General features: G+C 33.0%; 1 protein-coding gene across 2 annotated transcripts; it reads right to left on the reverse strand.

Moving 5' to 3' along the window:
• Positions 1–13: 13 nt before the first annotated feature.
• Positions 14–27,871, reverse strand: LOC130655973 (pericentriolar material 1 protein-like). 2 transcript variants are annotated; one of them, XM_057458801.1, is made up of 35 exons: positions 27,794–27,871; positions 22,832–23,044; positions 22,480–22,689; positions 22,122–22,244; positions 16,377–16,418; positions 16,148–16,207; positions 15,722–15,817; positions 15,355–15,537; positions 15,199–15,279; positions 13,782–13,841; positions 12,327–12,380; positions 10,837–10,969; positions 10,254–10,438; positions 9,567–9,756; positions 9,333–9,495; positions 9,060–9,251; positions 8,369–8,666; positions 7,247–7,640; positions 6,883–7,163; positions 6,436–6,607; positions 6,269–6,360; positions 5,973–6,186; positions 4,533–5,168; positions 4,169–4,409; positions 3,353–3,917; positions 2,731–3,278; positions 2,546–2,588; positions 2,213–2,262; positions 1,708–2,123; positions 1,478–1,636; positions 1,313–1,377; positions 1,040–1,078; positions 870–939; positions 449–487; positions 14–241 (listed from the first exon to the last, which is right to left on the reverse strand). In XM_057458801.1, the coding sequence occupies exons 2-35, from the start codon at positions 23,015–23,017 to the stop codon at positions 228–230; spliced, it is 6,294 nt and encodes a 2,097-aa protein (XP_057314784.1). In that variant the 5' UTR covers positions 23,018–23,044; positions 27,794–27,871; the 3' UTR covers positions 14–227. The 2 variants fall into 2 exon arrangements, with proteins under 2 accessions (XP_057314784.1, XP_057314783.1); XM_057458800.1 differs by having other exon boundaries at positions 6,883–7,172.
• Between the last annotated feature and the right edge of the window lie 113 nt (positions 27,872–27,984).

Below are 27,984 nucleotides of genomic sequence, written 5' to 3' on the forward strand. Positions count from 1 at the left end.
AAATAGTCTGACGTTTCGTGGTTTTCTTTTTTACAACAATCATTTCGTACATAAGAGCTTTCAAACAGTAGAAATTATATTAGGAACTTTTGAAAACAAACGAAAAGATAATTCTGTTCAACAGCAAACAACAAACGAATGCTGCAGTGACGTCATCAGTACAACCAAGAAGCAGTCGAGTCAGATTTACACGTTCGATTAGAAGTAAACGTTCGAATGACAACTCGTTATGGTGGAGATTCTATAAGAAGAAGTACAGTGAACGTTACGAACCTCAAGTTTTGAACAAATAATTTGGTTTCTTTACTCGTGTCCGACATTTTTGTCTGAATAGTAGCAGCCAAAATCCAGTGTAAAAGTAATAAAAATTCGAGAACTTACAATACTCAAAGTTAGCAAGAAATTTAGCAAAACAAAGCAGTACGTCAAATAATAATCTTTGTAATACCTGTGACTTGAGGTAATGCTTGTGGATCTCCCGCCAATTCTAAATAAACAGAGTTAGAAGTTCGTATTAGCCATACATTATCTAAACCATCTGTCTGTTATTACTCATTTGAAATTTCAAAAAACATTTTTTTATCCATCACTCGCTATTTGCAGGTTGACATAAAACTATCCACTAAAATTCATTGTCACCATTTGTAATTAATTATTGTTTAAGTAAAAAAAGAACAAACAAGAAAAAAAAAATACAATAAAAACACATGCACTACAAAAAACTTTGGAAGCGACTTTTGGTGTGATTGAGAACAAAACAAAGCAGTGAATCACACAATATAATATTTGTAAATTTTGACTTGAAATTAGTTGGTCAATAAAGTAGCAGCAAGGTGAATTTTTTAAAAAAAATTGTATATCAACATCACCTTGCTGTCCCTCCAGATGATCCAACACAACTTGGGCAGCAGCATTATTTTCCTCCGATGCCATGTCAGCCTAAGTAAAGCAAGAGAATAAGATTTTATTGCAACGTAACTGCATTGATTTTATGTTAGAAGAATTAAAAAAAAAAACAAATATGGCGCGACATAATCACCTCAGGAAGATCATCCTCAGCGACTTCTTCTGTCTCATTCTAAAGAAGAAGAAATATTACACTTAAAAACGATGAAAAGTGCATTTCTTCTAAAGATAAATACAACACTAACATGCGTACATAATTTATTACCATAAATTTAAGTTAACCAATCAATCAATCCATCAATCAATCGAGGGTAGACATAAACAATGATATACCTGTTACATCACTCTATAGACCTCGGAAAGAACTATCAGAGCATATTACTAGTATACGATGTATTTCTCTTACTTGTTGGTCAAGTGATTCTACTCTATCTTGTTCAACGTTATCTTCTGCCTCTGGCGCCTCTGTACCTACAAAAAATACAAAGTTACACAATATTTAGCACGAACAACCAATGTGTTAACAAGATGACTTCAAAAATAGGAGCGTATGACTTTAAACTGCAAATACCTTCTTCTAAATTTCTTTCGTCTTCAGCGCTTTCACTTTCCACACCATCCTGGCCTTCCGGCTCATCAGCAACTGCCTCCCTTTCGTGTTCAATACGTTCGTCTTCCTCTGCCAGCTGGTCGCCCTCGTCTCGTTCATCTTCGGCAGCACAGTCTTGCTCTAGATATACACAATTCGACATTTACACCCGAAACTAAAACGGGTTCTGTTGGCAACTAGGTGGCTCTTACCGTTCTCCACAGATACGTTGCCTGCTGCTGATTGACTGACTTGTTCTGAGCTATGATTGTTTAACCCTTCAGCTTGAGGACCTCGTGAAACACCACCCTGTTCATTATTCGCGGCATTCGCTTGTATCACTTGTGAATACAGATTAATTGATGAAGCTGGCGTGGATGCTTTTGAAAACAAAGACGGCTCCTCTTCGTTGTCATCCTCGCCACTACCAGAACTGCGTACTGGACGTGATTCACTAACAGAAAGCTCAACGTTGACAAATTGTCTCGATGATTCAGTTTCTTCATCCGTAATGACAAGAGGATCAATAACCACGTAGGCGTTGGATAAGCTGCTTGATTGTGAGGATGTTTGGGGGGTCTCGTTTTCAACCGTGTCTACAGACTCTGCAACCGAACTTCCATCGTCACTAAAATTGCAAATTACGGTGTTAAGTTCAGAGGAAAAGCATGAAAAATACAATCCACCCAAATAAAACTTTTTATAAACTCAATTTACCCAGGAGAACTGATTGGTGCCATTTGAAAATGTTGCCCAATATCGTTGTTCTATAAGGCGAAAAAAGCAAAGAACAGTAAATGTTTACTGAATCTTAACCTTTTGTAAAACTACAAAACATATGTGTTCAGAAAACAAACGTGTTTATGTTCCAATTGGTTTTTTGAGATTGTTCAAATCAGCGCATTGCTTTATCACCAAAGTATTTGCGTAGAATATAAAATTTATAAGGGCTGCTTTATTAGGGAGATATTTCAAAGAATACGGTAAGCAATTAAAAGTTTCAATGCAAAACAAGGCCTAGCTTCAATAAAAAAAGAGAATAAAATATACCATGGCTTTAAAGTCTTCTGCGGATAAACCTTCATACAGCGGCCTGTAAAGAAAAAAAAATGGAATCGTAAAATATAAAAATACTATATAACATCATGATAACATCTATTATTATTAGAGCAACAGACAAGTTAAGGTATGTTCTTTTTCTAAAAAGGATAGAAACAACAGACAAACAGACAAACCTGTTAAGATCTTGCATTAGCCGAAAGAATGCGAGTTCATTGAACAATATCTCAGATACATCGATCAATATATCCTCTCCACATTCTTTTAACTTTCTTGAATGAAACTTCATTAAGGAATCCTTTAGTATCGAATCCAATTGCCTATGAAAAGATTCATCAAATTGTTCTTTGCCCTTTGAAAACTGTACAATCGAACGTCTGATTTCATCTAAAAGCTCTTCATCGCAGATACTTTCGATGTGGTCATTTAAAAACGGTATCAGATCCATCATTACTGATTTGATCTGTCTGTCAAGCTTTTTCGTGTCAACAGAAGGCTGTGGCATATCAGAAGAGGCCAGACTCGTGACATCGGCAGCAGAACTATTACTAGTCGTATCTAATCGAGCATTAACGCGCCGCTTGACAGCTTCATATGCAGCATTGACTGTGTTTTGACGGTCGTTGATTGAAGATGCAGCGGTAGATGGGGATGCAGAGTCTTGTTCAAATGCTTTCTTTACTTTGGCCATGTTTTGTTCATACAACCTCATTTTTTCCAATGCCTACACATTTTATAAAGTAAATTAAAACTAAAACAAACTACAAATGCGACTTAAATTTCATATCCAATACTTACTTCCTCTAAGTTGATAACAGTATTTCCTAAATCTTCTGCAGCAAAGGGGATATCACACGTTGATGCTGGCGTGGAAACATTCGTATCTGATTGTGTATCAGCTAACTCAGCATAATCGTACATGTCGTTGTTTTGTATCTGCCTCGCCAATGTTTGCAATGCTTGTGATTCACTCTCATCATCTGTCGTCAACACGCTTTCACTTGGTGTCTGCTCCGAAGCCGATGCTACCCATTGTTCGTATGGCGCATGCGTTGTAGAACTTGGGATAGTTTCCTGCTTAAAAGCAGGTTTCATCGGAGATGAAGTTGTACTATCATCTGTTAAAAAACGGGTAACAAGCTCTTGCAGTGAATACAAAGCTCTTTGTCGCAGATAGTCGGAATTTAATAATTGAAGTTCTCGAAACAGTTCCACAAGGTAATGTGGGCGGGATTCATTCATAGCTATCAATGTGGCAACTTCTGAATAAATAGAATCCCTTAGGGCTTCAAATAATGAAAAGTTACTTTCTGTAGATCGCGCACCCATTTCATCATCCGCTTTGGTCGCCACACTGGTTGCTCTAAATTTGAAAAACAAAATCATTAAAAGATCAAGTGAAGGGTTTGTGTGATTACACCCACCCAATTTTACTTTAGAAGGATCACTGGGCTGAAACGTAGGAAAAATCTAAACATATCTTAAGCGTCACATCGACACCAGGTTGGACAAGAAGTATCATTGTGGCTCAAAATTATTTTTAATTCAAAAAATATGAACATATAAGGATAACATAAAAATTATTCCTACGCCTAAATTAGTGAAAAAAATTACTTGTTTGGCAATTCATTCGAAGCACTGCGACCAGCTAAACTACTTGTATACTTTGATGAATTTTCAGACACATTTTCAGCAGCAATGGAAGCTTCAGCCAACTTGAAAAACGATGGCCATATGCTCTTTTCATTTTGGTCAGCCTTATGGTCAGAAACCATGGTTTCTGCACGATCCTTATTCAAGGACAATTTAGACACGGTAACAACATTACCTGTTGCTGTGTCTGCAAAATTACCACCTGCAAAATAAAAACAACAAAAATTACAACGATAATCATTACAAAGAAATAAGTGAAATTAGAATTATTTATGCCATTAACAAAACACCATATCAAAAAATTTGTTAGCTAGTAGTGTTTTACCTTGATACGATAATGGGTTGTACTCAGACATCCTTAAACGGAACGGGATACTTGGTTCTTCTTCGTTAGCATTATCCTCGAACTGCTGAAAAATCCTCTCGCCAATTGTTCCGGGACTAACTGGGTCTGGGACTGGTTCAAATTTAAAATCGTCCTGCTCCTTCCGGTTTGGCGATAATCCGGCATCAAGCGATGTTTCGCCAAACAGAGTGTAAGGTTGGATTGAAGGTTTAAACGGATCCTCAAAAAGGGTTGTTTCTGTTTGAGTGCTCTTTGGAAAGGCAGACATGGATTTCAAGCAACTGGGGATGGATGTTGCAAATTCATGTTTGCTTTCATCTGGTTTTATCTCATTATTCACACCACCGAATGAACTAAGGTGTAAAGAGGGTGGATTTGGCCATGGAGATCTGTAGTCAGTAGCTGTTGTGTATGATGGCTGGCTCAATGATTCAAACTGTCTTTTTAGATACTCCATATCAAGTTGGTGCTGCTCGACCCGATCATAGCAGGTTTTTAAAGCATCCAGGGTTTGCTGATAAGACTGATTCAATGAAGACCTCTCAAAAAACTGTCGAATTTCATGAAGAGTTTGAAAATTGCCAACATGTGAACCTTTTTGCGATATAGGACAGGCTAAAATATTACACGTTTTAAAAACAATGCGTGGCAGGAATTATATATAAATAGTGATTTAATTTAACACTATTACAAGGTGTTGCTAAGGTGATATATGGTTACTAGGGACAAAAAGCAGACCAGATTTGAAGGAAATATCGATCCAGCAAATTGACGTCATTTCGGATCCCAATGACATCATTATATTATTTACCTTACCTCGATTATCTCTAAGTGTCCTGTTCTACATATATGCCAAGTTTAATGACATGATCATCAATATTTCTGGTAGAATGGGTCTTTTTATGTTTATCGTTAAAATAAGAATTTTTTTGCCGAAATAACGTCATTTTTTACCCGACTGATGTCAATAAAATTACTTTTTTCATGTGAAACACAAATTTTGGTATTCATTCCATAAATCTACCAAGAATCAAGGCCATATCATTAGTAACAAGCGAGAAATTAAAAAGGAATTGAAAAATTATGAAAATGACCATTTTTCACATGTGTGACGTCATTTCTAATCCCTATGACGTCATCAAAATATTTTTTTACCTGGATTGAGTTTGTACTAAGACATTCTCCAATTGAGCCAAGTTTCATCACTTAAGCACAAGTGGTTCAGGATTTATGGCCTGCGGGCACTTTGTGCCCCCCACCAAGGCTTACAAGGGCCAAAAAAGGTCAGGTATAATAGGGGTACATTGCATACCCTAGGTAAATATATGTTAAACTCGATTGAAAAAGTTGAATCGACAAAATATAGCATACTCAATGCAGGAGATATTAATTTAGTAATAAAATTGCTCTCTTTCTTACCTTCGTAACCTGCTGAAGATTGATTTTGTAGCATAGATAAAAGTGTTTGTTCATTCCTCAGCAAAGATGTGCACATACTCGCAAGTTGCGACTGCAGTTGTTCATCAGGTCGTGACACTGTAGCTGAAGCATCAGTCACGTCTCCTTCAAACTGAGCACTACGCTGTCGCTTTCTTTTATTATCATGAATAAGCTTGTGAGCTGGAGTTAGATTCTAACAAAAGAAAAGAAAGTATGAAATATAATATTTTTAAGAAGCCTTGCTTTAAAAGTGTAGTATAACTAATTTGGCTTACCCCTTGTCTAAGTCTTCTTCTTGATCTTGGTGGAGAGACATCTAATGACCAGCTTACTGAACCCCCGTTATTTCTGTATAGATCCGCTGAACCTAAAAATCAGCAATAACCAATTAACAATAATGCTCTTTAATAAACAAAAATTTACTTGCAAATAATATTTTTACTTTTTTTGCTAGGTGTAGTTTCATTCAACCAGCTGATTCCCCGCCTCGGCTGTTCGTTGCCATACTTCTTTACTTTAAATACAGGTGGCACATTGCTGGCATCAGCTTCCTCTTCTTCTTCCTCAGGTTGATCAAACTGGCTTCCGTATTCATCACCATCTTCCGCATTATTCTGTAAAGATTAGTAAAGGGGTGATAGAAAATATTACCATTGCACCTTGATATAAAAATACTAAAAGGATTTATTTGTTGATGTACATGTTTTACCTATTTTCTCCATATTTCTTGAAATTATAGCTTTCTATTCAAAAAAATATACTATTAATTCAACTTTTCATAAATGTAAAAAAAGTATTTAAAAAAATTAGGAGTTTTATGTATCCCTAAATTGGTTTTAATTCTCATTAAAAATATATAAAGTTCACAAAAATAACGAAATTATCATACATTATCAGGAAATTCTTCACCAACAGCAGAATCTTCTTCACTTGAACTTTGTTCGGTGGAACCACCCCACGTTGCAGCAGTTGTTACATCTGCACTGTACATACTCACACCAACTCCTTCATCAATATCACTATGCACAGAATAAGTTGCTCTGTCATCAGACTGATTCTCATCTGAGCGATTCTTTCTCTTTCTTTGTTGCTTCTCCACAAACTTTTGTTTTTTCTTTTGTTCAAACAGATCCCTCTGTCTACGAATCTCACTAACTGCCATAGCATTTGCTAAAGGCCCTAAAGTGAATTTTTTGTTCCTAAGTTCCCAAATTTCACATGTAAAACAAACCGGACAGAAAACAAACACTTACCGGTCATAGATTCTTTGTCACTTTTAACACTTGGTGGAAATATTTCGTGTTCAGAACCATAATGTGGTTCCACAGACATACCATCTAATTTTGCAAACAGACTTTTCCTTGGTCTCTCTTTATACCTGTCTTGTTTGTTCAATTCTGCCTGTGTGAGAGTGGGAAACGTTTTCTGACTTCCAGATGTGGTGTTCACATTCTTTAATGAAGCAACACTTGTAGTATTCGTTTGGGTATGTGCAGACACGGCCGAGGTTGCTAGACTGGACAATTTTTGCTGAGCCTCAAGTAACCTCTCTCTTTCCTTGAGAAGGTAATTCAATTCCAATCTTTGTTTTCTCAGGAGACCTTGATATCGTCGCTCATTGTCAGACAAACCGTTTTCAGGAGCAAACTAAAAAAAAATTCCATATAGTACATTGTTAATATTTTAATTAGTACAAGTGATAAAACATAGCTTGAAGAAATTTTTTTTGACAGGAGAAAAGTTAAGTTAAAAAAAAATTAACAGTTGTGTTATAGTTCCACTATCATTAATTTGTATAAAAATTTATAGTTCATTTTTTTGTTTCCTGGCAGACTAAATTTATAAAATTTCTTCTCCCATTAATGTTAACAATAACTTGCATTTCATTATTCTCAGTAATTTACCCTACTTGTACTTTCCCCTAAAAACTTTAAATAAAAAAGGAAAATGCTCTTCCTTGAGCAGTGCCCAATTTTTTTTTATTAGTCTATTTTGCACAAAAAAGCTGCAAAAATATAATGCATAAATTGGCCACATTTCAAGGTGTCCACTCAACATTTACTATCTTTTTGATATTCGAGACATTTTCCTTTTTATCTGGCTACTTTGGGCAGATACAGATATTCTAATTAAGTTGCCAATAAAAATGTAAATTTGATACAAGCATTTTGATATTATTTTGAAAATTCCTGACAATTCATTGCTTTACTGAAAGAGTGGATAATTTATGTTGCAACTGTTGTTCTAAACAATGCAACACATAGCATACACACAAAATTTTCACAATTTGCTATGTTCAGATTAAAATATACTGCACATAACACTGCAGCTTTTAGTACAAGTGCTTTTAAAATTGCTGTGACTTAGGTGCTTACATTGTAATTCATGTCGGTACTTTTACTCCCAACACTCTCTCCATCTTGGTTGTCATTCTCTGTTTGTTCTCCATCTGCATCTTCGTCATCTGATTGTTCTTCTTCTCCAGTTTCCTCTTCATCTTCACCTTCATCCTCTTCTTCACTTTCTCCACAAGCAGATGTTTCATTCTCTTCATCGCTTATGCTAAGCGTGAGGTCAATTAGATCATCTATTGGCAATTGTGCTCCGCCTTCTTGAACAACTTTAACAAGTTCCTGTAGTTGATGAAGCTTTTCTCTTGCCATTTGAAGTTTCCTAACAAAAAAATACCTTAATATTATCTCAATAACAATTATTTATATCTGTGATTAATAATTTGGTAACATCTGGTGTTTAGGCAAACATATTCCGATGTTTAGGCTAACTCATCAAATTTAAACATGTAACACAAAAGAAATAAAAAAAGAGTCATTTCAAAGTTTGGGTGGTTTGTACTAAAATAGGATGACCATTTTAATCCAGTGTAATTTCGAAATGAAAACAAGATATGCATTAGATACAACTCGATGTCAAAACTTTATGTAAATTTGTACTACTTCTTTCACAACTGATATCTAAATAACCTTAGTAACAGAATGAATAACTAAGAAGTATCTCTAGATTTATTACTATACATAATTAAGTATAAATGTTTAAATTTTGTTTTACTTGACTTTAGTTCTAAATTCTGGATCGTCTTGCCATTGCAGCATGGAACTCGCCTCGCTTTCTACGTCTGAATCTTTTCCTGATTCTGAATCTTCTGTTTGTGTTGTAGCACTTCTGATGCTAGCAGAATCTTTATCAGAATTAAGGTAACTGCTTTCATCTGCAATACGATTTCTTGCAAGCTGCAGTTGCCTTAAAATAAAATATTTTAAGTACTTGAGCATTTAATTAAAAGACAATTTTACAGAACACATAACAAAGGTAATGGCTTACCTCATTTTGTTTGCATAGTCTGCAGACAACTCATTTGATGTATTTTTATTTGTTCTTTGCTGCTTTTTCTCTCGATTTGTATTTTTAGTTTTTATCTTTGATGGTTGGTTTCTAGTTACGTCTATTTTTCGCTGTACAGAAGGTGCTGGACGACAACGATTATCTGAATGAGAAATTAAAATTAAAAAATAAAAACTATTAGTAAAATGTGATGTTTTGATTATAATTACTTACCCATTAATTCCTCTATTCCATTCTGGAGATTTTGCAAGTCATTCAACAAAAAATCCTGATTAGGTATGCGAACCCTTGCCCCACCCTTTCCTGTTATAGTGTTTCCTTGTTTTTGTCGTATAGCTTGTGCATGAAGTCGGTTGTCACGGCTTGCATCAGTTGCATGAGCTGAACTTTGAATATTGCCTGACTAAATTATAAAAATATGCTATGTATAGTTAATAATGAATATCATTAATAATAAGCCTGTGGAAAATCCACTTGATTTCCCAAGCAAACAGTTACTACGACAGCTTACTTATTAATATACAAAAAATATATTCTCTATTGTGCGAAGATAAAAATCCCAATCAAAATAATATTTAGAATTGTGTGTTTTTGACAAACAGTTAAGGAGATATATTAGGGTTTACAGAACAAGCAGGTTGTCCCAGCTTTGAAATATTTGCCCAATTTTTGTCTTATTTACCTATGTGAAGGATACATTAAGTTATTGGACCTTCGAAGTTATAAGTGCACTTCACTAATAATAATTCTGTTATAGACGTTAAACTAAGTATCGATATCTAAAAATAGCCGATTTTTTAGATAACAAATGAGACATAAAAAGATACTCTCTACAAATCACAAACACACATAGTTAAAGTATTATTATTTTAGATTAAATTAACAGCAGAGTTACATTACTTCATATTCAGCCACAATGCTTCGTAATTCGTGTAATCTTTCTCGAACATCGTTTAATCTGTTGATTTTTTCACCTACGTCCATGTTTTCTTCATCATCCTCATCATTGATATCGTTGTCAACAGACTGCATTTCTGATGCGGCTTCCTTGGTAGTATCCTGGTTAAGTTGTGCTACCATGTTTTCTATTAAATAAATATCAACACAGCTTTATGAATTAACTACTTTTATTATTTCAAAAAAGACTGACGTATTGAAAGGGGAGAATAAATTGGCAAACCGTAGCACTATTATTTAAATATTTTCAATAACAAAACAATAATGGATTGAAATTGGAAACATTTTTATTGAACAGTCTGCATAAAAAAGTATTTTGATTTACTGTATTTTCAATATACTGATGGACTAAATGATGGTGAATGGGACAAGATTATTTGGGCTTTACTACAAAATGTTTTTTCTTTTTTAAAACAACTAATTATTGTAATCAACGCAATTAAATCCCCATGGGAGCTCATTTTGCAGTTTTTGAGAGTTCACTGTAAAGGTATTTTTGAACAAATACCAAAATTAAGTACTATACCTTCTGCTGTTTGTGCATTTTTTAATGCTTTTAAAGTTACCATAAGCTCGTCCATTTGTTCTTTTTTCTCCTGTAACGCTTGAAGCTTGCTTACTAATTGTGCCCTTTTTAAAGCATCGCTTTCTTCCGCAGTCTGAAAGAATAATTAAAGAATGCAATGCTTGATATAAATTTTATTCTGTTTCTGTGAGTAGGTGTAATAAATTGGACCTGTCTTATTTAAAACTTTTGTTTTTATATCAGATTCCAGTTTACATGCACAATATAAAAGTCTATATAATTAATATATTAAATTAAAATATTAGATGTATAGATAGTCATTAGTCCTAAATATGTAAACATTCTGAAAAAGTTCAGAAATTTGTAAACTATATTTCTTCCTTATTCACAAATATAAATTCTTAGCAAGTTACGTCTAGATCAAGCAATTACTAAATACCGCAATGCTTGGATTCAATGGCCCTCCTTTAATGTTTTTTTATATTAAATACCTACTCTAGGAATCCCCTTTTAAAGATAATTTTTTTATGGATTGCATTTATACTAGATTTTGTAAATTTATACAGAAACGTCAAGAACATGATAAAAAAATGGGAAAGTTTCCAACTGTCATGGTGTATGACTTATTACAGAAAATTAACGAGTCAGGAAATTAACATCTCAGAAAAATTAATCTAACATACATAATATTAACAAGCATCTTCTAAAATTTGCATTTCAGAAGCATAAAATAATGTGATTTTCCAAAAAAAAACATTGTGGTGCATGAAATTAACATGGTTTGGCGTAAGTGTAGTAAAAATCTCATTTTTTGGTTTAAGTGTAAAAAATAACCAGTACACTTAAACCAGGACAAGGGACAATGATTGAGCCTGTGAGAGTTAGTGTGATGAAGAAATAGATGAACATTTATCCCATACTTTTTTTTAAAAAAAAACAGTAAAAATTAATATACTAAATATGTGTCTGAACCATGTTGTATCTTTTTATCATTTTACCATATACCCTAACCACCATATAAACTTAAATAGTGTTAACTTTTGAAGTTGACAAACCGCGTAAATTTCTTTAGTATGAGATTTCTACTTTTTTACCAAGATAATTTTGTGGACTTTTACTTTGAAAGATGTGAATGAAGTTTCTAAGCTTAAACAGCAGCTTCTAGAGCCTTATGACAGCTTACCCTTTTCTATGCCTGTTAGCACTACTAATTAAATTTTCAAAAACTACTCTATCTACTAAATTGGCAACAAAAACTTCCTGACCTAGAAGTTGAGGCTATGCAAACTCCCACAACTGTTTACAATAGTATTGACACTATGTGAATACTGACAATGTTTGCTGAAAGTATGTATATTTAAAATCATAAGTCAATGTTATCTGTAGCCTAAAGGTTGATTTTCTGGTTTCTCTATTTTCTTGAAAATAAGTAGATGTGTTCATAATACAATGGAAAAAATTTCTTAATTGCAGCAATAATTCATACTTACATTATTTGTATTGATAGCTGCATCCCTATCAGCCATTTGAGATTGCCGTGTGCTCTAAATAAATTTAAGGAATAGTTACATTTGAATGGGTAAACAAATGAAAGAGCAGCTTAAGCATTACACAAAGCAAACTGTTATTTAAGTAACATATGATTGCGTTTTAATAGTTTGGCTAGAAGTTAGGAAATGATGTAACTAACCAGTGGCTTTACAGCTTAATTTAAAACAATTTTTAACCTTTTTATTAGCCTTGTTTTCACTGGCTGCAACCCTTTTTCTTTATGGGCTATAAAATAGGCAGAACATTTCATCTTACATAATTTTAACATTTATTTTCTAAAATATGTCAGAACTTGAAGATGAAGGCTACTTTACTAAAGCACTTTCTGTTAGGTACTATCTTCTCTGCTTATTTTCCCTTTTACTTGATACTTAAGGTTACTGTAAAGGAAACAATTTTTTTTTTAGGTTTTTTGCAAAAAATTCATGACATAGAAAAAAAAATTCTCTTTCGAATGACATATTTTATATTCCATGAAAATATTTGGAACATCCCTTTTTTCTGGAAAAAGCCTTTTCAGAGGTGTTATATCCTTCACACCTTCGAGAAAATATGTGCAAAATGAGTTGAGCATATTTTTTGTAAACATTATGCATGATATGAGACTACCGTATAAATATATGCATAATAATATTTTTTAGATAGTTTACTGTCACCATCGATATATATATATAAATGTTGTCGTATAAAAAATCATTAAAAAAAATCAAAGTTAAGGAGTATGCATATAAGCTTTCTCTTGTAACCCTGACTTCTGTCTGTTAATAATTCTGAACGCATGCATCCATATTCAGCATAAAGAAAAAGTTCACACTTCCATCATCTTTCTGCATACTCAGTTCACACATTTTCATAACACCTACGAAAAACTTCCTATTGGCTCATTGAAATTTTTGGTAATGGAAAGTTGAATAAATTATGCACAAAAGGTTCCCGGATTTTTTTGTATAAATTACTGATTAGCGAATTATGATGATAGAAAGAAAATAATATGCATTTTTTTGAATGATTATATATAATTACAAATAATTTCATAACGACGTTGTTACAAAAAAAAAAAAAAAAAAAAAAACGGGAACCTTTTAGAATTTAATTTATGCTGAATGTAATAGTGCAAAAACGAGAAGTCTGCGACCACGCATTCGGAAAAAATGCGGTTTTAACACGTACAGTGAAAAAAAAATGGTGTGTGTTTAATTCATTATATTTTCTTTTTGGAAAATTAACATCTCACGAAAATAACACCATCAAAAAAGTCTTTCATCAAACATTCAGAAAAAAAAAAAAAATGAAAGTATTGATAAATTATAAGGGTTTTTCTGAGACTACTCATCAAGTGAGTTTTTTCCTTTAAAGTAACCTTAAGTACACATAACTTTCTACACCGCACATACATTTATGGGCTTCCGCTCCTCTGGCTGTCCTTCTCTTTGATTGTTTGGCACATAGTTCAACTAAAATAACAGAATCACTGGCTGTAACATAACAGTAATCAATTAAAAGAGAATAAAATAACAACATTTTAGGATAGAGAAATAACGAAGCATTTTTTTACATTGGTAGAAACCTTTGTAACATTAGTACTTGGATGATTAGTGTTAACCCTTAAACTGCCAAGGACCTATTTGATAAATAGTACCCACAAACCAGCCACTTTTGCCCAAAATAGAAATTTTTACACACTGCTACATAAATTTAGATCAGTGAGACCATTTTGGAAAGATTATGAAAAGTTGTAACTCATTAATTAATAAAATATGACAGATTCTGCTTTGTTATAGAAAATTTAGAAAACAATGAACATGCCTTTTTGGAAAAACATTTAGATAAATTTAACTAAACCTTTACATAAGTATAAAATATAGGCATAAAAACTGTATATAAACATGTTATTTGACTCTGAAACAACAATATTTTTTTTGTAAAGATAGAATAAAAAAGTAAAAAAAATAATAAAAAGTTCTTATAAAGTTTTTGTCTATGCTTTATAAACCTCCTCATGTTATTTTTTAATGTGAACTAAATATAAACTAAATATAAACTAAAGCAAGGCCCATTTTAAATCCCTCTGGTACAGACTTTTCTGGGGATCTAGCATGTGGAGGTCCACTTTCATTATCAGCAAATTCTATTTCGAAGCCTTCTAAATCAGACGACTCATTGTTTAAAGCAAACAAAATATTATACTCCTTCTCTCCAACTGCATCTGGAATAATTTCTTTGTCAAAATCACTGTCTGCATTGGCAGCAATCTCAAAATTTTTGTTTTTTTTGTTACCGAGAAGCGTGTAGCTTGCTTCCGCCCTTGCTTATGGATTGAGTTTTAATGGTAGGGGAGCCAAACTTCACAAAAGTGTGGCCCAACTATCGGTCTTTAAGGTGCTAGAATCTCAATAAATATAAACAGCCCGTTTTCGAGTTATCGAGTTAAAAGTAGTGTCGCAGGGATTCCCAGACCTGTCCGGGTCTGGGTTTTTTTAACAGGAGACTGATCTCAGATTGGTCCAGGACAGGCAGGTTAAGGGTTAAGATTGGTTTCATAAGCCCTCATATGTAACTCTGTTAAGATAAAAAATTATTTTTACAAGGTCTGGTTAAAAAAGCTAGCCAAGATGATAGTTTTTTTTTTTTCAAATGGAAAACGATTACCCAATTTTTTCCATTTTTAATAAAATTTAAGTAAAAATATTTTTTTCAGAAACACTTTGAACTACTTTGAAAGTAAAAAATAAACGATTGGTGGTACAGGAGTACAACAAAAAGCCTTTTTCCATGTTGCTATCCAAATGTTGAAAATATTATGCTTTATACCTGGTGTTTCTCCTTCATCATGTTTTCTGCATTTTCTTGCATCCTTAACAGTGATGTTTGTTTTTCCTTTAGCTCTTTAAGCTACAACACAAAGTAACACAAAAGACAAATAATAATATGCCTTGATCTTGATATTTTGAAGTTAAAGATACATACCTCTTTTTGTTGCTGAACAATCTTCTTTAACAGGGACTGTTGTTCCCGAAGCCTTTCCAGTTCTTGTTGTTGACTTTTCACATCAGACTGCAAATTCTGCCCAATACTTGCAGATTGAACAGATTGTTGATCTGCACTTAATACAGAAAATGTTTCTGCATTGGAATGTGTATCATCCATATTCTAGAACAATTTTGAAAATGAGAATTTAATTTGTGTTACTCTAGTAAAATAAATGAAAAAAGTTTGAAAGTGAAAACCAGAATTTAAATACACATTTCTACAGATTTTTTTTCTTTTCTAAATTCTAGCCTACCAAATGTATAATGCTGGATCATCAAAAAGTTAAGATAAACTGCAGACATACCATTGATTTTTCCAAAAGGTCTAAGTATCCTTGTTCTTGAACTCGAAGTTGTTGGATTAATTTTGCAAGTTTATTCATTTGATCCGTTCTCTTTGGCTAGTGCAAGCATATATTTATAATGTAAGTTAAAACACTATAGTACAATATGCGGCAAATTATTCAACATGTCTTAAATAAGACTTTATCAAGTATAAATATATATGTGTATTTTAAATGAATGTCTCATTTGCTAAGAACATAATTCACTTCTTCTGTTATGCCACCTGGAATTTAAAGGTTTGTTTATCATCAAGAACAATATTTAGTATTTTGCTAGTGATATCCACTGCATCCCCATTTCTGTTTGAAACCATAAAATCATGATGAAGGAACCTGGAAGTATGGGTTTATACATAAACCTTTTTTAAAAGGAATAGCTTGTATTACCTCAGTTGACTCATCCATGGAGAGACTCACATACATGGAGGTTGCTTGTTTTAAATATTCCTAAATACAAGAGAAATACTCACTGCATAAAATCTGTACCACAGTGGGACATAGACACATACTAATTATCTCTGTACAATACTATTAATTTGCAATTAATTTTAAAAGACACAAACTAATAAAATAGATGCTTATACTATTTACTTATTTATAATTTAAAATGTCCTACCTGTACTTGGTTGAGACGGCTTTTAATTTTATCATCATCAAACTGAAAATAATAAAAATTAATTAAACAGAGAGAAAAAAAATTTAGAAAAAACAAACAAGAAAACCTTCATGGTGTTAACACTTGCCAGAATAGTTTCGCCAGAGTAGACTCTGGATATCTCAAAAAAATAAATGCAAGGCAAATACTTCGCATTTTTTCTCAAATCCAAATAAGTGTTTTTATTAAATCCCATAAAAATTATTAAAGTATTTTGGTCCATAACCCTATTCAACATGGGTTATTTCTGGTAGGTTCTGGTTTTATTTGAACATCATTCTGGTTTAATCATCTAAGCTTGGTAGCAAATCAATATGTTTTTTAATACTTTTGTAAATTTTTTCAATGGGAGAGCATAAACTTACTTGCAATTGATCAACTACTTAAATTTATTGCATCAAAAAATCGATTTTTTTTATTAGTCATTTATACTAAAGAAACGACTATCTTCCCAATGGTGAAACTATTAATTTATTTTTCGAAGGGGAATATTGATAACTTAATTTTTTTTCTGATCAGTCTATTACACCTTAAATTGAATAAGAGTTAAGAGTGAATGTTTTAACACCGCTTAGCTCTCATTCCGTGCTTAGCTCTCGTTGAGGTCGGACGTATCTAAAACGCTCCGGTCTTGGCGCGCTAAGTCGAAGAAAGAAAAAAGAAGACTAAAGCTTGAAGAGCTCCTGCTTTGACAGCTAAGTCCTTTTTGATTTATTATATACTGTACTGCCTTCTTTACTTCATTTATATCTTTTCATTTCTTTAATTTGTTGTTTTGTAAGTTTTTTAAATTATTGTTTTTGTTAATAAATTGTTTTTATCCCAGTCAGTTTTTTATCCATCTATCATCTAATATGGTAGCTTTGCTGTGTTGTGGGTTCCTGCTGCTCCTTCTGTGTAACATCGTAAGGAAATGGGCTTGCCTCAGATCCTTCAAACATAGTTTTGGAAGAGCACATAACCGTAGAATGATCTCTCTACGACTTAAAAATAACTTTACTCAGGTAGGAAACCCCACATTTACGCTAAAACTGATTTTTGTGTTCGTTGTATTTTTGAGCAATACAAAACCTTCGTTCAAAAGTAGCTCACCCAACAACAACGAAATGAGTCGACTAGATAGGAGTTTCTTTTCTATCTCTTCACTTGATGCCTGCAATAGAGTTTCTGAAAGCCAGCTCACTCTCCAATTAAAATTAATGGCTTTATCAAAACTTAAGCCAAGCAGGCACAAGTATTTCTATTTTTTAATCCTCTTGTCAGGGGACATCTGCCTCAACCCAGGTCCTGTTAAGTATCCCTGTTCTTCATGCTTAAAACCTGTGGCAAAAACACACAAAGCACTTTCTTGTGACAAGTGTGGATTATGGGCTCATAAAAAATGTGAGCGTATTTCTGATAAAAAATATCAACAATTTATGAAGACTCCTGAAGATAAACTGTTTTTCGTTTGCAGTCCCTGTCTTTCTCGTAATTTGCCCTTTGCTAATGAGGAGTCATTTGGTGACGAAATTCCGGACAACATCAATATTACTATTGATGAAAACTTTGATTTTGAGGCAATCAGAAATGGGAAGGGCTTAAAAATGGCCCATCTCAACATTAATGGTCTGTCATCCAAACTAGACTATGTTAAACTTCTGCTACATCAAACAAAACTTGATGTATTCTCCATCTGTGAAACCAAAATTGATGACACCATCACTGACAATGACGTTAAAATTGATGGCTATGTTTGTTATAGGAATGATCGGAATAGACGAGGTGGGGGTGTTCTAATTTTTGTTAATGAAAACTTGGATAGCCACCTTTTGAAACACCTTTACTTCGAAAATGTTGAATCACTATGGGTGAAAGTGTGCCTGAAAAAAACTAAACCTATTTACGTGTGTGGGGTTTACAGGCCACCTGGAGGTAGTGATTTGCAGAGTACCGAAAACCTGTGTACTCATTTTAAACAGTGTTTTAACAAGCTCCCAGAAGAGAAAGAAGTTTTTATCTTGGGAGATTTTAACTGTAACATGCTTTCAAAATATGCTCTTTCCTCCAAAATAAAGGAATTATGCTCCACTCTTTTCCTAAAACAACATATTACGGAGCCAACTCGTGTTACTGAAAATAGTAGCACTCTTATAGACTTGATACTTTCTAACAGTTCTTGTATTTCTAAAACTGGTGTCATGGATTTAGGCATCAGTGATCACAATTTAGTTTATGTGATCAGAAAATTCAAAAGGCCAAAATTTGAACCTAAAACATGCAAGGTTCGTAGCTACAAGAACTTCAGTGAAGAGGCTTTTCTGAAGGACCTCAGGAATGTAGACTGGTCATATTTTAATAATTATGATGACCTTGATAAAGCATGTGAGAAACTGAATAAAAATGTTAAAACAGTGGCTGACAAACATGCCCCTTTCAAAACACATAGATTTTCTGGCCGTGTTGAGGCATGGGTCACTGATGAATTAATAATAGCCATCAAAGAAAGAGACTTCTTGAAACGGAAAGCATCAAAAACAAAATCCATCATAGACTGGGAAGCTTTCAAACAAAAAAGGAACCAGGTAATAGGTCTCAAAAATCGACTCAAAAACGAGTACTATAATGACGTTTTGCAGGACTTTCAAAAACGGCCAAAACAACTTTGGAAAACCCTAAAAAAACTGGTTCCTGATAAGTCAGGCAATACTACCTCGATAAAACGAGTAGTCCAAAACGATGGTACAGAAACTTCTCACCCAAAAGAAATTTCCAACACATTCAATTCATTTTTTGTCAGTGTTGGTGCCAAACTAGCCTCTAAATTTTCTTCTGACACTACTAATGTTAATCCACCTGTTAGCGGACACGATTTTCGGTGGGCTCGTATTGAGACCAAAAGTGTCGAAAAAATAATTAGATCACTAAAACTTAATAAAGCTACAGGCTTGGACGGAATTGGTTCACGACTGCTAAAAGCAGGTTCGTCAGTTTTAAGTATTTATTTATCAAGTCTTTTCAACAAATCTTTATTTACTGGTTATGTACCTAAATGTTGGAAGACTAAAAGGGTCTCGCCTATTTTTAAAAGTGGCAATAAAACAGATCCTACTAATTATCGGCCTATCTCCATTTTGCCAATTCCTATGAAAATTTTTGAAAAGTTAGTGCATGAGCAAATGTCTCATTTTATTTCTGAGCACAACTTCCTGAATGACAGACAGTCCGGATTTCGAAAACTCTTTTCCACAGAAACTGCAGTAGTCGATGTCTCTGATTTTATTCTTACTGAGCTCGACCAACATAACTTTGTTTGTGCTGTGCTCATTGACCTTAAAAAAGCTTTTGACACTGTTGATCATAAAATTTTGTTAAAAAAACTATGGTGTTTTGGCATCAGAGATGCTGCCTTTGACTGGTTCGAGTCCTACTTAACGGACCGAATGCAGCTGACTCTTGTAAACGACACAGGATCAGATCTGCTTCATGAAGACGCTTTTGGGGTGCCGCAGGGATCTGTGTTGGGGCCCCTGCTCTTTCTTTTGTATATTGATGACTTAAAATCTGTCATCAATTCAAACTACCACCATCTATATGCGGATGATACAATAATTATTTCGTCTCATAAAAACTTGGATACCCTTGTCTCCCAGGTCGAGTTAGAACTTTCGCAAGTCGACCTCTGGCTGAATAATAACAAAATGACTATTAATACGGACAAAACTGAAACAATCTTTTTCGGCAACCACAGCCAGTTAAAAAAAGTTGAGAACAAAACTATCAACTATATGGGTATTCCTTTGAAGAGGAGCGAAAAAGTTAAATATCTTGGGGTAACATTTGATCAAAAAATGCAATGGGAAAAGCACATTAATGACATAAATAGAAAAATACTAATTAAATATTCTAAAATTAGAACCATTGCATCCTGTTTAACACCTCACACAAAAAACCTTTTAATTAATGCACTTGTCATGCCATATTTCAACTACTGCTCCTCGGCATGGGCTTGTGCCACCCAAGGTAGATTGGGAAAACTAGAAAAACGATTAAAATGTGTCCGTACCTTTCTTGGGAAAGAGAGGGAATATTCAATGAATAATTTACTCATCAAAAACGATGCCATATTAGTTTTCAAAGCCATGAATCACATTGCTCCTGATTACATGCGCTCAAAATTCCTTTTGACAAAAAACTGTCATAATCATCAAACAAGAGGAGCTTCAAAAAACAGGTTCACACTTCCCTTGGTCAACACGGAATTTGGCAAAAAAGCCTTCCCATTTAGAGCTGCAAAAGTGTGGAATAATCTTCCAGACCAAGTGACCTGTGATGGAAGTCTGCTTTCGTTTAAGACTTCCATCTCTAATGTATTTGGCAAATTCTAATGGAGATCACTTTTGAATTTTTTAATTTTTGTTTTTTATTCTTTTTCTTTTCAATTTTCACAGATTATAAATGTTACTATGTTTGATTGAGCTGAGGCAGTCTAAGGTTTATCATTTTTTGTTTCTTTTTTGTTCTAGTGGCCCCCAGTGGAAACAATCCACTAACTATAGGTTTTTGTGATTTTCTGGGCTAGCCACTTTAAATATTTATTATTATTATTATTATTATTATTATTATCATCCTCTTGAGTATAACTTCTAAAAATAAATTATTTTTCCTTTCCGAAAAGAAATGACCATCTGAAAAAAAAAAACTTTCATTTCCAAAAATGTATGCCATCCTGTTCTGTTTCTGCAAGTCACAGAAAAATTAAACGACTTAGAAAGTTCTATTTCTATGGTACTCTCAGTCACGTCTTTGCGAATAATAAAATTTAAAAAGACAACCTTCTGAATATTCATCGCGTCGGAAGTGTGAAAGTATCACCATCATTATAAGTATTTAAAGGTGTGATATTTTAAAAAACCTTAAAAATACTTTTTCGTAGTTTTTTTTTTTTTGTATACATTACATTTCAAAACTTTTTTACAAAACTACAAGATCTACAAGGGAGAGTGCTATTGTCCTGTAGCCAACGTTTTATCTAAAAGATCAACGATTCTCTAGATATTACATCTTAAAGACGAAAGTTTAGGTTGAATGAGAAAAATGCTTTTTGGTGATGTATGAATGAATTAACCTTGATTAACTCTCGCAATTTAAAAACCATGCTCAAAGGTATACCTTAAGAACGTGTTTGTAAAATATGCTTAACACATATTGCAAAAGCATAAACAAACTTATAATATACAAATTATAATACTTTTTATGGTAAAAATTCTTGAACAAATTTTGAAACGTTAGATCACTTCAAAATCACAATGGATTTTTAAATACACTGACAGACAAAATATTTAATTTTTATTCTACAGTAAACAATACCACAAAAAAAACACCCATTCCATAAGTTTATGTTGAAATTCCTTTTTTGCTGTGCAGCTAGATATTAATGGTAGGCAAAAATTGGGCACATAAATTTTAAAAACTAATTAACTCTTTTTTGATATGATTGTTTATCATGTTGTGAAGATATCATGACCTGAAGATTTATGTTTGGCTAAACAATCATATTGAAATAGAAAATACTGGACTGACAAGTTAAAATTTTTTAGAATAGTTAACTCTTGTCTTCTGAAAAATGATGTTTGTGTGGTTATAGTGTCATTACCTTGTGACATGGTCTTGTAATTTTTTTAGCTTTTATAGCTCTTAGCTGTACTAACAACATATTATACATACCTCAGACAGTTCACTGGCTGGATGCTCTGATACACTTGACACACTAACCTCATCCAAGGAAGCAAATCCATTTAATAAAGATGGATTAATTTGCTCAATATCATCACCATTTATTTTGGCCTCCTAAGAATAGAAATGTGTAAAATAATATTGTGCAATATCTTTGTGGCAAATGTTGAAATCTTTTACAGATTCTTGTTTTCCAGTCTACATACATCTTTTTGTATGAAAACTGCAGTTTGGAACGTTTGAAAGGTTTGCTTAAGATTGCTAATAGATTTGTTTATTTGGATGAATTTGTTAGCACATTTTTACAGCTAATCAAAATCTATGGAAATGATTTTAGGCCTATTGTTACCTGTTTTTCAAAGGTCAACTTCTGTTTAAGCTTCTTTAAAGCAATTTTCTGTTCCAGAGGAGTTGCTGCAGTTACTTTTGTTCTTGGCATAGTCATTGGGGTCCTACGTCGTGCTTGACTTGGTGAGCCTTCAGAGCTAAATTCACTTTCATCCAAAGCAGTAGTCTTCTTTTTTTTATTAGATCTTTTTCTTGGCTCGCTTGCAGAAAGCTAAAAAATTCAAAAAGGGCTTTGTTATTTGATTGTCAAAAAAATAACAAACCTTTTTATTTTGTTGTGAAGGGAACAGTAAAAAAACCTTTCATACTATATAGCTATAAATATAATTTAATATTATAGAAACTCCACTTACAGCATCATAGTATGTATTTCTTTTATTGTTAGCAGCTTTGACGGCACTATTCAGACTCATTTCTCCAGTCAGATTATTGTTACGTACTTTAGGGACAGGTCGGTTATTTTTTGGTTCACTTGCAGAACCCCTTTTAATAATTTCTTCAAAAGCTGGAAGGTGAAATCCTCCATTGGAAGCCATCATGCAAATTATATGATTCTATCGCATCATCTATAACATACAAAGATACTTAAATATATTTACTTAATAAGACCAAATTATTTTGTAGTCAACAAGATATATTAAAGCACTTATGATATAAAACTAGTTTAATGCTTATATTGTTAAAATCTGTTTTAGTGTTTTTTGTTGTCTAAAAATTGCGTATTCCTCTGACCGTGGTCACATATTTTATTTCTGTCTCTGAAAAATACTAAAAAAAACTTTGTACTCTGCTTTCAGTACAGCTGTCAGGCCTGGCCAGGGGAATTTACCCCTATGAGCGATGAATCGGACATGTGAATGACTCTGTGTGAGTGCAAGTTAATTTGAGTGAGCAGCTAAAAGTCGAAAATTTATACATCTTTTTCTCCTGTAATTTATCTTTTAGGAAAAAACGAATTAACAAAGAAATTAAATAATAAACTTAACTTAATAAAAAAACCCGCAATGATATGGGGTCTGAAGGGAACTCAAGGTATAAAACAATGTTATGATAGAGCTTGAAAAATTGGTTAACAAGTCTTTTTCAATTTTTAAAAAACTCTTTTCATTCTCAAGATATTCACATTGAAAGAATTTCAGATTTAATTATGCTGCATAAATTATGTCGCATTTAAGTAATCTGTCACCAGTAATTTTAGACCTGTTGAGGGATGAGCATTTAAATTTTATGAATGTAAAATATAAGGTAAATTAATTAACAATTTTTTTTGTCAAAATGACACTGGTTTGCCTGGGGCATCTTAATTTTTTGCTGATGAGGGTTTGCAGATCGGATCGTATGTCATTTTGCAATCAAATTTTGCGAGTACACATATAGGGTCTATACAAGCTTACCCAAAAATTTTTATTGCAAACCAAGTTGTAGATATAATTTTGTTTTGAAATATTCTTTAATAAACTAGTCTATTTGTGAGTGTGTGTGGGTGTCCGATTGCATGGGTTTCCCTTCTGGTGTGGGATCTACAGGATTTTTATCCTATTTTAAGTTGAAAGGCTAGAAAACTGGAGCAGGATTTCAGGTTAAAAATAATAGAGAAATAAGAATAATGACAAGTCTGGTTTTAATTTGGGCATTTTTATAGAAAAAAATGTGTAGTACTGTATTTTATATCACATGTTGGTTTAAATTGACTCTTATGAGTTCCACTGTAGGTGTGGGTTATAATGTAGTGTGGGTTATATGATTGATAAGTTTTATATTTTCTGTCATTTATTGTAAAACTAAGGTTTATATATTGTAAAACTTAAGGTTTACATATTTACTGGTTCAAGCAAGTCAAGGTTTCCTTTTTTTAACAGAATCTTTTGTGCGTTGTTTTTCATTTATTTGTAGTACTAACAACCTTAGACAATTGTGCAGAATGAAACAAAGCAGACATTGTGCAACTCAGACAGTAAATGTGGTGGTATGGAAAGAAAATAGGCTACAAAATATGTATGTAACCTTACTTTACCTCTGCAATGTGAGATTTTGCATAAAGTAAAATTGCATTATATTTCTATCGCTTGCCAGTGCTCCTATTACAACCTCTCTAAAACACAATTCTACACATCATTTTTTGAAATGATTTGCTTCTGGTAATAATAGAACAGTATGGCAGTATCATTTCTAGGTACTATTGACATGCATTTTACCACCTATTAACCAGGACTTCATTATTAATTACTGTTAAAATATTAAAAAATGTTTTAATTAAATGTATAGATGATCATTTTTTTTATCTCCACTACCTTCATGAACAGGTAAAAAAATACAATTAATAAGACACATGCATCATGCACTGAAATATATAAACGATAACAAAATTATCAAACATAAGAAAAGAATCTTCCGTACACCGCTATTACAAACAATGTTATAATTATAATGCTGTTTATGTTTATGCCAAGAAAACTTAAAAAGAGACAGAGTAACCAGGACACAATAAAATGAAACCTTTTAAAAGACCGTTTGTATTTAGATTAGGAAGGACATTTATTTACTTTCTAAGCATGGTTCATCAGGAACACCAGTCAGCACATGCAAAGATGAATCGAAACAATGAAATTGAATTAGTACTAGTTTGTAATAACGTATAACAAACTATTTTAATTTTATTCTAAATTTAATGCAACTGGAAAAAACTGTACTTTAATTCTTCCACCCAAACCCTCTCCTTGGTGCTTGTCAGAATATAAAGGATTGTCTCCATGATCACTTCAACAATATATTTTTGTTTTAATTTGTATAAATTTTTCTTTGAAAGAATCTCAATACGAATTTAAAACGATTTTAAAATATTTTTTGTTATGCATGTACATGGGCAATTCCATGTCATTTCAGCCTTTGAATTTTGCTTCGGCACTCGGCAATTGCTGAAGTAATTGCCGAAGTATTAGCAGTTATAAGGCTTAAAAGACGTGAAGGTAGACAACACGATCCCTTCAACAAATGCATTGCACTGTGTTGACAAACTTAATATTGGCCCCGTAGTTTTATTTAGTTTGGCCTGTGGTTCAAAATGGTGGAGTGACCAAGTAAGGTTGTATTATCGTTCCCAAGAAAAACAAAAACATCAGGATTAACTCAGTTGAATTTGTTGATGTTTGATACTCAGCAAGGCTTGGCATCACATTTATATTTTTTCTGCCGTCTGAAGTCTGCCGAGGCAATTGCTGAAGGTTTTCAGTGCTTTTGACCATTGTCTTCGGCATTTTTTCTGTTGAAGGACTGCCAAGTGATTTTGAAAAATTGCGAAGTTACTTCGGCAATTATTTGCCGAAGCAAATATATCTGAAATTCGAAGACTGCATTTCACCTAGTCCATTGAATCTTTATGTTCTATATGTAAAATAACATTTAATTAAAGAAAAATTGAAGAACGTTTAAAAATCATCAAAACAGGATTGTAAAATAAAACATAGTGATGTTTTATTTTAATTTGTTAAAAAACCATCAAGACATCAATATATCATTTTTTTTTTATAATAACTATCTTCGCAATTATAAAAAATTTAGCTACAATCATGGACAAAATAATAAATCAGGACAAATTTTAACACTGTAACTTTTCAAAGTTAATTTGTCAATGTTTACAGCAGACTTTGGGTAAATTTATAGTCATGAAATATCATAAGTGTTGCTGACGTCAAAACTACCATTTTTCCACAAATTTTGTGAACTTCACTGACATGGATTATTTCCATGCACAGTTTCTGTTTGCAAACAGGACATCCTGATTTGAAACGCTTGTTCTGTTTTAGAATATTCTATCCCGGTTTAAAAAGTTGATATAAATTCATTCTAGTGTAAAACAGGACATTCTAATTAGAAACCATATAGTGAGATGATAGCCCAGTCTAATGACATGTTATATAGGTGTAGCTAGCTAAGCTATTGTTTATGCTATTTATGTTTACTTTTGAAGATAATCTTCAATGAAATTATTGCAACTTAACCAATTACGTAACTTGAGAGGCAGAATCGTTTTGGCTGGGGCAGCCACAATTGAAATATTTTGTTCAAGAAACAGAGACAATGACTATGATTTAAAGAAACATTTTGAGTTAATTTAAATTTTATGTAATCAGTCTCACCAGTTTCAAGCAGAGTCTTTATTACTCCCATTTCATACTGACTGTGCTACTAATGCCCATTTATTAAGCTATTTGTCAATTTATGTCTGTTTGTACAATTTTTAAGAAAAAAGAATTTATGACATGGTATTTGTATTGCTCATTACTTTAGCTACATTTGTAATAGATTATATGTAGAGTATTCATTTGTTTACAGTTGCGCTAGGCCTGTCTTCAATTATTTTAAAATTCGTAACAGTGTGTTGCCCATGGTACAAGGTTTAACTTTATTCTAGGAGTCTTCAGACTGGCCCATTTTGTGGCTGTTTCTGAAAAGTGTCAATAGTTAGGCCTGTTCTTTTTTGGTACGATTTATGAAAGCATAAGTCCTTTGTCAATAATTGGGCCTGTCCCATCTTGTGACAGTCTATTAAAAGCATGGAAATTGTTTGTAAATAGTTAGGCCTGTCCCATCTTATGGCACATTTTCTAAAATTGCAAGAGTCTTTTGTGTACAGTTGAGTTTGTTTCATCCCATGACACACCCAACTTTCGCCCGTCAATAGATGATCCATCCCAACTGCGAACACACCTGAAGATGGCCAGTCTGCGTCCAAAGTTGGGCCGGTGACCATAGTTGGTCAGAACATATATATAATCGAAATTAGGCTTGAAAAAAGAGTAAAGAAAAAGTTCCATTGTTAAATGTTCATTCAAGCTGTTCATGATAAATATTTAGGTTTAATTGGTGAACAATTTCTTATTAAAAATCTTTTTATGAGCAACAGATTTAAAAATCTTCTTCCTCAAGATTTATCATGCACAAGCTTGTATTTTATATTGTTAAGCAACAATATAATGTACCATTGGTGTTTTTCAACTGAAAGTTTCCTTATTTTTTCCTGCTAGTTAGGCATTTACAAAACTTCTAGATCAGGAAATTACCATTTTTGCCAGTGGCCTGGGCTGATAGAAGCAATCTAGCTAGCTAGCTTTAGCTACTATGTATCTAGCTAGCTAGCTAAGCGTGCCTGACTTTTTTTAGCAGCTTGCAAAAAACACAAAAAAGTAACAGTGGCGGTGTATTTATAGTCAGCTAAAGCTAAGAATTTTTTATTAACTTTGCATTAATACTGCAGAACAATTTAACAATAGGGAGCTTATAACTCCACAAAAACACGAAAAAAAACTCTTGATTACTTCGGTTTGTGTAGTAACCATGATGCTATCCGAAGTCTTGTTTGTCTGCAAAATAAACGAAATACAAAAGTTTGGCTTAAAATTTTATCATTTGCAAAAATCACAGACCAGACTAACTAAAATCCTTTAATCTTAAATAGGTTGTTTATTGTTTTATATGGAAATAAAATACAATTCACTAATATAATAAA

The sequence above is a fragment of the Hydractinia symbiolongicarpus genome, chromosome 8 (assembly GCF_029227915.1).
Source record: "Hydractinia symbiolongicarpus strain clone_291-10 chromosome 8, HSymV2.1, whole genome shotgun sequence".
NCBI lineage: Eukaryota > Metazoa > Cnidaria > Hydrozoa > Anthoathecata > Hydractiniidae > Hydractinia > Hydractinia symbiolongicarpus.

Excerpts from the sequence above, each read along its gene's own strand:
- LOC130655973 (XM_057458800.1), bottom strand. The coding sequence starts at position 23,017 with ATGATGGCTTCCAATGGAGGATTTCACCTTCCAGCTTTTGAAGAAATT. Across the intron at positions 22,245-22,479 it reads AGTTGACCTTTGAAAAACAG|GAGGCCAAAATAAATGGTGA; the intron begins GTAACAATAGGC and ends TTCTATTCTTAG. Across the intron at positions 940-1,039 it reads CTGAGGATGATCTTCCTGAG|GCTGACATGGCATCGGAGGA; the intron begins GTGATTATGTCG and ends TGCTTTACTTAG.